Source organism: Notolepis coatsorum (assembly GCF_963971535.1).
Source record: "Notolepis coatsorum genome assembly, chromosome: 9".
Classification (NCBI taxonomy): Eukaryota; Metazoa; Chordata; class Actinopteri; order Aulopiformes; family Paralepididae; genus Notolepis; species Notolepis coatsorum.
In genome coordinates this window covers 111,867,743-111,880,619 of record NC_140173.1, presented here as the reverse complement: position 1 = coordinate 111,880,619, position 12,877 = coordinate 111,867,743, and the positions used below count along the sequence as shown (strand labels likewise).

At 44.3% G+C, this 12,877-nt stretch overlaps 1 protein-coding gene across 3 annotated transcripts in view; it reads left to right on the top strand.

The window, feature by feature from the left end:
• The window catches only part of shtn1 (shootin 1), a 147,290-nt gene that overhangs the window by 120,153 nt on the left and 14,260 nt on the right, over positions 1-12,877 (top strand). For all 3 annotated transcript variants that reach the window (XM_084321605.1, XM_084321604.1, XM_084321606.1), the window contains exons 10-12: positions 771-915; positions 1,279-1,399; positions 9,432-9,517. In XM_084321605.1, coding sequence (XP_084177731.1) covers positions 771-915; positions 1,279-1,399; positions 9,432-9,517 — 352 coding nt within the window. The remainder of the gene's footprint in view (positions 1-770; positions 916-1,278; positions 1,400-9,431; positions 9,518-12,877) is intronic.

The following is a 12,877-nucleotide window of genomic DNA, read 5'->3' as shown; positions in this document are numbered from 1 at the left end:
CAAAAAAAACATACTTATATTCTCGAAGGTATTAACACAACAATGTATGAATGAAAAAGTATAACGTTCCCACATCCTGAATGATAGATAATCGATGTTGAATGGGCCATAGTAATGTCAATATAGCAATACAATTTAAAAAGTTATAGCCCTGCAAAGAAGGTAAACATCTCCATAGGCTTTTAACGGTGACAGAGAGGGGTATAAGATGGGCACAATTCCCGGCGGTCAATGTGTTCAAAACAGTGAAACCAAATAAAATAATAGAATAAAAGAATTTAAATAAAATCATCAGTCACTAAAACTAGGAACAGTGAGGACAAAAAGGGTGACCAAAGGCCTGTCTAAACATATGTGTTTTTAGCTGTTTTCTGTGGGGGCAGTTCACAGGTCCAGGGGGAGAGCATTCCAGAGCCTTGGTGCCGTCACCTCGAAGGCTCGATCACCCCTTGTTTTGTGATGTCATCAAGTATAAAGTCTGGAGCTTTCAACTTATATGTTGAAGTTCTATCCAAATTGGATAAAAACTGTAGGAACTATGGCTGGCGCAGACAGACACACGGACAGGAGCAATCGCAAACACTACGCACGGGTGTAAAGTAAACACAATAGTCCATTTTCCACAACTTCTTCTCATAGGAGGCAGTTGTAGTTGAAGCTCCTCATTAATCCTTCAGGATAAATGGTGTTTTCAAACGTCACTTTTGCAGCAAAAAGAAGAAATGTGATATTTTGAAGACTTATTTTTCTTCAACCACAACCATCCTCAGATGAAGGAGATGGAGGAGAAGCTTGGAAGCAGTGAACTCCAGAAAGAGCTTGTCGCTCTGAGGCGCAAGCTGGATCTCGTAGAGGAGATGAGATGCAAGAGATGCAGCAAGACTGAAGTGGAGGTGAAGGATCTGCGTTTTGTTGGTAAGTAAATATTTAGAGCTGGACGTAGGAGGCCACACTGAGGGGTGTTGTGTTGTACACTATACTATACAACACAACACAGAAACTCCACTACGAAGGAGTGCTATACACACACACACACACACACACACACACACACACACACACACACACCCTAATCCAAGAAGGTCTACTGTATCAAGGTATGGCCATGAGATAAGATTCATCACAGCTCCTTGAGTTGGTAAACTGTCCCAAAAGTTGGTTTACCTTGGTACCAAACGTGTTCGTCAGGTAGACCATGAGGTCATGCTTGCTTTGGTCAAGTCGTTGGTCTGTCACTCACTCACTCTTGCATTCCTCTGTGTTTCTCTGACTGGCTAGTTGAGGAACTCCAGAAGAGGCTCCAGGCAACTTCCAACCCTCCCCCTGCCACGGTGCCACCCGCCCCTCCACCGCCTCCCCCTCCACCCACCCCAGCACCCGCCTCCTCCAACCCTCTCAGGTGAGACACAGGCACATGGGAAGTATTTATTATATCTATAGTATCATCTCAATAGAAAATAATTTTGAAAAGAAGGAGTGTGCTATCCGTTTTACCATCAAAGAGAGTTAAGGGAGCTATAGGCTCCTGTTGATTCTGGGCAGAATATTTTCAAATCCTACGACCAAAGATCGGCAGCAGCCTAGTGATCCTTTAAGGAAAGAAGAGGTCAGTCATGGGAAGAAATTAACTAGAGACGATGTCCTCACTGAAAATCAACAGCACGCCATTGACGGAACTGTCATATGTCCACACCTACAATTGTCTGTAGAATATACAATCAACTACTGTGCATGAATATCAGGAATGTCAATTTCAGTATTGTAAATAAAATAATGACATTTTACGTCTCATTTGATAAAAAAAAAAGGATACTAGACAAATTGCTAGCCCAGCTTACCCTCTTTTTTGTGCATCAACAAAAGGTCAAATACATCATCAATATGTATCCAAAATATAACAGAAATTCCTCTAAAAAAAGATCAGCTGAATAAAATTCAGAGTTTATAATGTCAGTACGTTTCTAAGTGTTAGGGATTTGTATGCGACCCCAATTGCACGACACAGACAGGTATTCAGAGTTATTATTAATACACAAAAAAGCGGCACTGACCCTTTAAGGGTCAAAAACACTAAAGTCCAAGAACACAAATTGCAGCACTGTGCCTTTAAAGGGCGAACAAAAAGGTACACAGGAATCTTCAAGAACACGGGCATCTTCCCGACCAGAACGCTGCCGACGGGCAACGCAGCAAACAGGGGGTCCAAGGGGAATTGAGTGAGAACACGGCATCCTCCCGTGGAACAATAGAGAGCGATGACGAGTCTCACCCCAGGAACGAGGTCCATGAAGAGGGAGTAGGACAGTAGATGGCACGACGTCTCACCCCAGAGACGCGGTGGTAGATGGTAGAATGGCACGACGTCTGGAGTGAGAACATAGGGATCCTCCCGTGGAAGTCTAGAGAGCGAAGACGAAGCCCCACTCCAAGAAATGGCGGTAGATGGTAGTGTACAGAATGGCACGACATCCCCCAGTGAGAACATAGAAATCCTCCCGTGGAAGTTTAGAGAGCGACGATGATGTCTCACCAGGAGCGCGGCGGTAAATGGTGGCAACAAGACGACCTGGCAAGGAGTGGAAGGCAACCAGCAGTACTAATACTCTCCCGAGGAGCTGATTACCAACCACCAGTGGCGGCTCTGCCACTAGGGGCGCAAGGGCGCCGACCCACCTGCTGCCAGCTGCTGTTAAATCACAGAAGAAGAAAATAAAACTTTTTAGTTTTTTGTTTTATAGCCCTATAAATAATATAAACATGTTTAAAATGAATAATATTTACTCATTTTAAGTATGTTTGTATTTCCAATGCACAATATAACGTTATTATCTCAAATAAAAAAACACTCGTTTTCCTGAGCAGGAAGTGACATCACGTTTTTTAAATTTTTTAAATTTTTTTCGTATTTCTCGGCCCGGGCTAGAAGCGATAGCGCTCTGAGTGCGCGTCACAGTTTGATCGCTGTATCCGTCACAGCCAATCAGTGCATAACGCGTTGTGCGTTGAAATATGACTATTATGTTGGAATCCGGGCGCGATTTGAAGCGGTCTAGCCAGTAGCGTCAAGAATTTCTGTAGCCGCATTTCGCGGAGACGCTCTCTGATTGGCCGACGCCAGTATTTTTTTCCGTAGCAGAATTTCACAGAGACAATCTCTGATTGGCCGAATCCAATTTCTAATGTTCCAATTCTAGCTTATTCCGGCTAGGTTGGTTCCTAGGTTGGTCCTAGGTTGTTTGTCTTAGAGCGTGCCGTGACTGCAAGTTCTTTAGACTGTTAAGCTTAGGCACTCTTTCAAAGTTGGTTAAGGTTAGAGTTTGTCTTAGAGCATGGCGATAGAACGCCAGGTAGTTTGCAGTCTGTTCGAGCGAAAATGGACAAAGGAATGAAGTACTTGTGACTGTTGTGTGGTGCTGCTAACAAGCTAACACTTGGCTAACAAGCTATATGGCGGATGCAGTCTGGACACAGTGGACAGTGGTCTGGAATCAACAGTGGATTATACACTTTATCAAGGCAAGCCCTGGACGTGTCAACTAAACAGTGAGTCTCTCTCTCTCTCGCTCTCTCTCTCTCTCTCTCTCTCTCTCTCTGTGGTTAACGTTAACGTTTGTAAATAGTTTTTTTTAGGAGCAGTACTGTTAGGCTACTGCTGGCCATTCATGAAGCGAGACATTGCTGATTGTTTATTTATTTTTAAGGCTGTCAAATATATCGCGTTAATATCGCGTTAACTCCCGATTCTATTAATGCCACTAATTTTTTTAACTCAAGATTTTTTTTTTTTTTTTTACTAAGACTTCACTCAGGTGTATTATTGATGCTCTCATTGATACTATGTTTGTTTCTGAAGTGTGTGTGTGTGTGTGTGAGATATAGAGAGAGAGGGGGGTGAGAGAGATGAGGAAGGGGCAAAAGAGAAAAAGAGCTAGAGAGTGTGTGTGTGAGGGAGAGAGGGGGGTGTGTGATTAATCAGCCCTTGTGTGTGTGAATGTAACAAGTTCCTAACGTTTTCTTTCCCCTATTATTTCATGCACACTTTATTCATTGTTTTAAATTATTATTTTCTTTTAAGTTATTTTGTGCATCACTCTGTTTTGAATTTGATGCAAATTTGCAATGCATGAGGGTCATCCTTTTGTGTTAAATGGCTGCACAAAGCAAGCATTTGTTGACTCGCATGTTGATAAGAGTATTAAAACTTGGAACTTGAAAAAGATCTGTTTAAGGTAAAAAAAAAAAATTTAAAAAAAAATGCGATTAATTTGCGATTAATCGCGAGTTAACTATGGACAATCATGCGATTAATCGAGTTAAATATTTTAATCGTTTGACAGCACTATTTATTTTATAACACAAGACTATGACTACCAACTGCCTAGCCAGCCGTGTATCAATCTTGGATGCAATAATAACGTTACCACACTGACTGTGTCGATGGCTCATTGATTTAACTACTGCAGCTCTCTCGGATTGAAAATACGTGGATTATGGCTTGTTCAATATCGTCTATGTTTGAATGAATGAATGAATGAGAACTTTATTAACAGATTGCAGAATGGGTACAATACAGTACGGCTCAATACACACAACTGTTAAGGGGATGCAGAGCGGAGATTGCGTTCGTCACCAACCCCGGAGCTGTGAGCTGGATTCGCCTGTTCGAATCCAGCTCACAGCTCCGGGGTTGTCACCAGCTTGGCTGGCCGTCTGCACTAATACAATTGGCTGTATTAGAGGGTGGGAGAAGCTGGCGGGGTGGGTCCGGGTCGTTGTAAACAGCGACTCCTACAGTTCGGTCGGGGCGCCTGCTAAGCGTGGATAGGACTTGAGGGGGATAGTGTGGTCCTCCCACACGCTACGCCCTCTCGATGAGAATCCGCGCTGCCAGGTGAAAAGAAGCGGTGATTGGCTGGACGTGTGTCGGAGGAAGCACGTGGTAGCCTCCACTCTCCCAGATGATCTGACTGTGGGGGGTAAGTGCGCAGTGACCAGGAAGGGACTGGGAATTGGCATACGACTAACATTGGGATGGGAGAAAAATCGGAGGAAAATGGAGGGGGAAAAAGATCAATAAAAAAAAAAAATCTCAACAATACTAAACGACATGGCCCCCCTAAGAACCACCAGGGTAAAAAATCGCGTTGAGACGTGGATGCACTCTGAAATATTGACCACTATGAAAACCAGAGACAAAAAATGCTCTGAGTTTTGTAAAAGTCAGTCAAAGCTTACCAAAAGCTCGAGCAGTGAACTCCAAGCCCACGTAACCGAACTCAAACTGCAAAGAAACAGACTAAGAAATGACGTTAACTCCATGATCAAAACTGCAAAAAAGAATTTCATCAATGACAAAACTGAGGAAAACAAAAATAAACCCTGTGAACTTTGGAAATTACTCAATAATCAACTAGGCTGCAGTAAAAAACTTAAAACCTGATTTTCAAACATAAACATAAAGACAGATAACACGCTCATCACAGACAAACTGGATGTGGCCAATTACTTAAACATTTTCTTCACAAACATAGCCACAACACTGGTAAAAAAAACGACCCTCCCACTCAGGGCATTTTGGGGTAGAAACCTCTCCATAAAACAGGGACACATACCCAAAGACTTCAAAATTGCGAGAGTAACCCCCCTGCACAAAAAGGGCAGCAAATTGGACCCAGGCAACTACCGCCCTGTTTCTATTCTTACCTCCATCTCGAAAGTCATGGAAAAAAAAGTATACGAACAGGTTGAAAAGTACCTTGCGGAAAAAAATCTAATCTATGAATTCCAATCTGGCTTCAGAACATCCCACTCCACTGACACATGCCTTCTCTATTTGAACAACCACATCAAAAAAGAGGTGGACGCGGGCAAATACTGCGGCATGGTCATGCTGGACCTACAAAAGGCCTTCGACACTGTCAATCACTCCATTCTGATTGACAAGCTAAAAGCAATTGGTTTTGATAGTCTATCAGTGAGCTGGATGCAATCCTACCTGGAGGGGAGAGAACAGATGGTGGAGGTAAACAGTACCTTACCCCCCCCCCCCTCCCAGTGAGCTGTGGTGTTCCATTTACATTTACATTTAGTCATTTAGCTGACACTTTTATCCAAAGCGACTTACAAGTTCTGTACGACAAGTCATCAGGAAGGGTACAACTCTATCAGCTGAGTAACAATGTTCATCAAAGTGTTGCGTGTTACAGTGTAGGTTAGTTTATTAGGACAAGTTAGTTAGGGTTAGATTTTTTTTTTCTTTTTTTTTTCTTCATTATTTCAGATAATTGTTGAAGAAGTGCGTCTTTAGTAGACGGCGAAAGATTGGACGGGTTTCGGCTGTCCTAACTGGGGTGGGTAGTTCATTCCACCATTGTGGGGCAAGGACTGAGAATAGGCGACTTCTCTTTGATGACCCTCCCGGAGCTTGGATAGGAGTAGGTCTGAGGTGGCAAGAAGATGCAGAGCGTAGGGGTCTTGAGGGTGTGTAGTTAGAGACCATTGACCGGAGGTAGGCAGGAGCGGTTCCCTTTGCCGCACGGTATGCTAGGTCGAGGGCCTTGAAGCGGATACGTGCAGCAATGGGGAGCCAGTGCAGGTCCCTAAGAAGTGGGGTGACATGGGCCGACTTCGGTAGGTTTGAGATCAGGCGGGACCGTTACTGTTCCTAATTTATGCAAATTACATGTCGTCAGCTTGTGACTGCAACTTGTTCCTGTTCGTGGATGACCTGCTGGTCTCTGAAAAGAACAAGTTACAGGTTGAAAAAACCCACCTGGCTCGCTGATAACAAACTATCATTACACCTCGGGAAAACAGAGTCCATTCTCTTCGGTTCAAATAACAAACTTAGCAAGACTGACGGCTTCTCAGTTACAGTGGGTGACAATATTGTCACAAGGAAAGATGAAATACATACCTGGGTTCCATAGAGGCAAATCTTTCCTGTGACAAAATGGCATCCAATGTAATAAAAAAAAGTCAACCAATGAACTGGATTCTTGTACCGGATCTCCTCTCTGGTAAACAAGAATACCCTGAAGACTCTGGCAGGAGCACTCATTCAAGGGTACTACGACTATGCTTGCACTTCATGGTACCAAAGCACCTCAAAGGCGCTAAAAACAAAATTACAAACATCACAAGACAAACTGGTCAGACTACTGCTTGACCTTACTCCTAGAACCCACCTCACCCCTGCCCACTTTGACAACCTAGGATGGCTTAGAGTAGACAACAGAGTACAGCAACTTGCAATGGGCCTGGTCTACAAGATACACTACACCACTCAGGTACCCATGTACATGTCAAAATACTTCCCAAAGGTCAGTGAATACCACGACCACAACACCAGAGGGAGCTCCAAAAATCATGTTAAACCCAGATTTGGCTCAAACAAGGGACTAAACACGTTTCGCAATTATGCCACATCAATGTGGAATGCCCTACCCACAGCTGTAAAGGAATGCGAATCACTACCCACTTTCAAAACCACTCTCAAAGAGCACCTACGGGAGACTGCAATTCGAAACTGGCCCCTGTAAATGTCCAAACCCAACCCCCTCCAATGTACAGTTCCCCCGATTATGCATACATACTGTACTAAAATAATGTATGACTGAAGGGATGGAGACCATGTTTGAAGGCAAACAAAAGCAAATCCCCCTCAGATAGCACAGCAACCAGAATAACTGAAATACTGGCTGGTGATTTGATTAAACAGCTTTGTGATAGAATAAAAAAAAATGCACAGTGCATTTCCATAGCTGTGGATGAGTCCATTGACACCACTGAGAATGCTCAGTTGCTGGTGTTTGTGAGGTTTTATGATGAGGCAAAGGGGTAGTTTGTTGAAGATGTATTGCGCCTGACAAACCTGAGAGGACACACAAGGGAGGAAGACATAAGAGGAAGCGCTGCCAAGTCTCTGGCAGCAAGGAGTAGGTAAGAGAAGCCTATGTACTTCTGAACAACCGTTCATGTTCTGAAGAACTGTTCTGAAATGTTATTGCTAAAGATTGAGAAGATTGGATCAGTTGTACTTTTTTTTTGAATACTTGAAACCCTTTTATTGTGGAATATTTGATGTGGCCCAGCCTCACCCAGACTCTACCTCCAGCGGCCCCCAGGTAAATTGAGTTTGAGACCCTTTAGAGTCTATCCGTCAGTAGTCTGTTTGTCTGGTGGAAGTAGCTGTTCAGTGTACTTTTGGTGTGGACCTGAGACTGCTTGACTGTTTTTCAAAAGCTAGGTTGACGCCCAAATGTGGGTCATGAGGAAATTTAATTGACTCTCAATTACACAATTATACTGCACAAAAAAGAATAAATTGTTCAAGTAAGCTCAGTAAAATACTGTATGACTACAGCCTAGGGCTACAAATCAACACATAATGTACACATTGAGTTCCCCACATGCAGCCACACAGAAGGACCTCTTTAATCATTTATAACCCTTTCACTACCACACTACAGACGGTTAACCAAAGATAAAGTCTTGGTCAACCAAGACGAGACCAGCCGAAATGGCGGCAGCCCTGCAGCAACACAAGCAATAGTTTAACTTCACTAATATTTTATTCACTATACGTTAGAGAGAATGTACAAGAATGACTATGTTTTGGTTAAATTAGCCTGCAGCACAACGTCAAACAAAATCACTTTAGTGTGGGTCCTTAGAGAAAGAGATTGAAAAACGTTCAAATGCATCCATCACTATTTGGGGACTAGGCCTAACAAAAATAATGGTTTGGTGCCGGTTGCCGACCGACCCTGCCGATTTAGGTGCGACCCAATTTATTTTACGAGTTTAAAAAAATATGTATTAAAAAATAAAAAAAATAAAATCTGAATTGTTTATTATTATTATTTTTGTACAATAAAGTTTCATACAAATCTTAGTCAAACCTTTAGTATTGTGGATATTAAACATGCTGGCAGAGTACATGCATCCATGTTGTTGTGACATTTTTAATTAAATAAAGAAATTCCCTATCCATAGTCGCCGTGGGAAAAAATAAAATAAAAAATAAAATAAAATAAATTCCCTACCTACCCATGGCCTTAACTGACAACCAACAGGAACCAAACAATATTTTTTGTTATGCCCTATCAAACAGCTGCCTAAAATTGTAGTTCAGATTTTCTTTTTACAATAAATTATAAGAAATACTTTTCTTATGCCAGCATAATGTAATCGATGCATAGCCGTTAGCTTAGGCACTGAGTCCTGTGGTCAGAGTTCTGTCAGGGTTTGCTGGGAAGTTGGAACCCAACCAAAAACCAGACCATGCGACTCGGTAAGTAAGCTACTGCTTATGCATTGATTACACTGCAGACCACTTAATGTAAAAAAAATTAACTATCCCTTTAAGAAGTAACGTTATTCCAGCCCAGTTAGCATTTCCATTTTCCATGTTGTTCTCTTCCCTCCAGCTCACTGCTGTCTATGATCCGCAAGAGAAAAGATGCCTCAAGAACTGATATCCCATTAGTGGACCAGGACTCTGAGAAGAAGCCAGGTATGAAGTCCCAACCAAATGTCTCCAAGTCTGTATTTTAACACTTTGGATGCCAGCCATGCGTTTTGTCGTTAGTTCATACCGACGTTGAGTGCCTGCCAGCGCTATATAGCGTTTGTTTGTCGTATTTTTTTTTATTGGCGATTTGAATTCATATTTCATCAATCGAGCCTCAGGTTAGTGTTGCAGACTCTCTCTGAGCTCAATTGGGAAGATACCGCCCCCTATCGTCTCTCCCTGTGTAACTGCACCCCATTACTTTAGACTGATGGGGGGGGGGGGGGGGGGGCAGTTTCCTCATCTTACTTTTCCGTCGAGCCAACTGAAGAATCCATTGTGATCGCCGGCCCGGAAAACGCGTGGATTATGTATTTACAGTACCCAACGCTGAATCAATAAACGCGATCGATATTTGGAATGGCGATCAGGAATTGGAATAATCTTTTTGAATAACATCTGACCTGAGCTAAGGAATTTATTTTACCAGTCTTAGGATAAGTAAGGGATAATGTTTAGCTACGAGGTCATTGTCGCAAAATAATTGACCGACACAGAGTTTAGAACACTGAGGCGCCGCACAGAGGTGTTCTAAACGCAGTGAAGGTCAATTATTTTGCGACAATGACCGAGTATAGCTATACATTATTCCGCTTATTACATGGCTAACTTACTAACAATATACCTAATTCATTTTACACCATCGACAAGACGAGATCAAATGCAGACGCAGTTGTTCTGTGGCTCCGCTGTGATCGCCGGCAGCCGGCAGGTCTGTGGTCTGATTGCACTGATGAGTGCAGCTGTGCATAATGGTAATGCTTAGCTTTCGTGACTGCGACCAAAATGCTTGATTGTGATTGGTCAATAGCGCTCTGTTACCCGTATCAGCGGTCATTATTGCACGTTGCCCATGGCAGCGGTCAGTTATCGAGAAATAATTCACCGCTGTCAGGGGCAACCGAGCGCTATTGACCAATCACAATCAAGCATTTTGGCGAATGTTAAAACGCCATGTAATAATCAGAGCTATTTTCACCTATATATCAGCGTTTGCCATATTATGCATGTGTGTGTGTGTGGCTGTGCGAGCGATCAGGAAATGAGAGAATCGATATTTCAGCCCGCTTCTATAGCGTGCATAAGTACACATATACTATCGATAATCAAGCGTTTATTTGAAAACGATTCATAAATAGGCCGAAAAATGACAACGTTTTTGTGTATGCCTGAATATTCCAGTAAAGGCCGATTATCACAGAATCTTTATATTTTCCTTGAAAACGAGGGCTTTTCAAAATGCTATAAAACGGAAATGAACCGATTAAAAAACAATCCGTTTCGACAATGTTGACTGCAAACAAGTCATTGATAAACGACGGGCAGATTAGACACATAGCCATAATTTAAGACAGAGATTATGCGTTCACAATGCTATCATTGAAGTGGGTGGTGGCATTTAACATGGGGTAAGGCGCACCGCATGGCTGGTAATCAAAGTGTTAAGAGCCTCCATAGATTTAGCAGCACTTTCTCTCTCTCTCTCTCTCTCTCGGTCGCTCAGCTTCTTCAATGCATGATTGTGCACAGTAATCACATTACAGAACTACAGCTTCTCCAATGCATGTGCACAGTAATCACATTACAGAACTACAGCTTCTCCAATGCATGTGCACAGTAATCACATTACAGAACTACAGCTTCTTCAATGGAGGAGCACAGTAATCACATTACATAACTACAGCTTCTCCAATGGAGGAGCACAGTAATCACATTACATAACTATAGCTTCTTCAATGGAGGAGCATTAGATAACGTAAGGTTATCCTATAACCCTAGTTATATGAGTATAGCGAGCGCTCTGCTCTATTGGAACTATCCCTTTATCCACTCTAATAATGAATAACTTTCTCCACATGCACACACCTATTTACCTCCTCCTGGCCACACCCACATCCGCTCCTATATAAGCGGGGTCGTGGCCACACAATCAGCTCCTTCCCAAGTCTTTCACCACCGAAGGCAAAGACCATGGGGTCCTCAGTGAGTCAGAGCAGAGCGCTCGCTATACTCATATAACTAGGGTTATAGGATAACCTTACGTTATAGATCGTATAGCTTTACGCTCTGCTCTATTGGAACACAGGAGCTGAGCAGAGCGAAAAGCTTGACAGATGTACCCGCTGAGGCCCCCTACAACCATCAGAACCGGGGAGGACCCGAGCCCCCCGGTCCTCCCTAGTGGAGGACGGGAGGGAATCGGATCCGACTGTGCAAAGAGGGTTTAGCACCTCAAACGCACAGGGTGAGCAAACCGTGAGACTTACCTTCGTTCAGAAGGACCCGCAACCACTCAGGCGCGCATCCCACATGCCACCAGGGAACGGACGGGAAGCAAAACACCCCCGCCACAGCCCCCAACATCACAGGTTCGAAGGTCAAGAACCCAACCCTGTGGCAAGGCTACAGCAGTGGAGCACGGATGACGTCCCAGCCCTAGGACAACCTGAGGGCTAGGACCCACTGAAAAAAGGGGGCCTGGTGAGGCCAACGAGGCCGCAGCATCGGGACCCCACCAGACGGTCACTGGTGACATCACCCCCCACATCGCCAGCGTATCGGACAGGGCCCAAATCAAGAGCAGGCCCTTCCCCCCTTGGCACGCCGCTCTGAAGCACTCTCCTCAAGAGGCTACCCCCCCACAACACTGCGGGGCCAGTCGGCGTGCCGGGGAGACAACCCCCAAGGAGGTTGATCCCTCAATCCAGGCAACAGGCCCCAAGAGCAGAACTCGACCTGTGCCTGGAGCACTGTGGACTAGACAGGCGCCTAAAGGGTCTACTGTGAGAACAGTATCCCGGCGGAAGGGGTGTTCGGTATGCTGTGCACCATGTCATAACCTCCACAAACCCGACCCCCAATCCAGCGGGGTCGAGGTTCAAAGAAGAGGCTGACACAATTGGCAGATGTCATGAAAGATGCAGGGGCATACTCTCGGGCAGACGGGGTCAAGCCCGGCCTCAACCCGAGAGTCGACTCTGCTACCAACACACCGAAGAGCCAACCACCCCCCTATGTTTGGTTTAACAGGAGGCGGTTGTTCCCTTAACCCACAAAGAAAACTCAGAAACATAACTGCGTGTATACACAGGCTATACAAGCAGCACAAGTGTTTCAGTTTTCGAAGGGTTAACCCAGGCCAACAGGTCGACGAGAACGAGTTCGGACCTGGGACCGGCGGACCGGGACCTACACAGGGATGCCTAGAGGAGTTGACAACAACCTCCCCGACAGCCCCATCCCAGCCCATCCTAGCAGGGAGGGAGGGGTGAAACAAATGGAGAGGGACCAAGCCCCCTAACA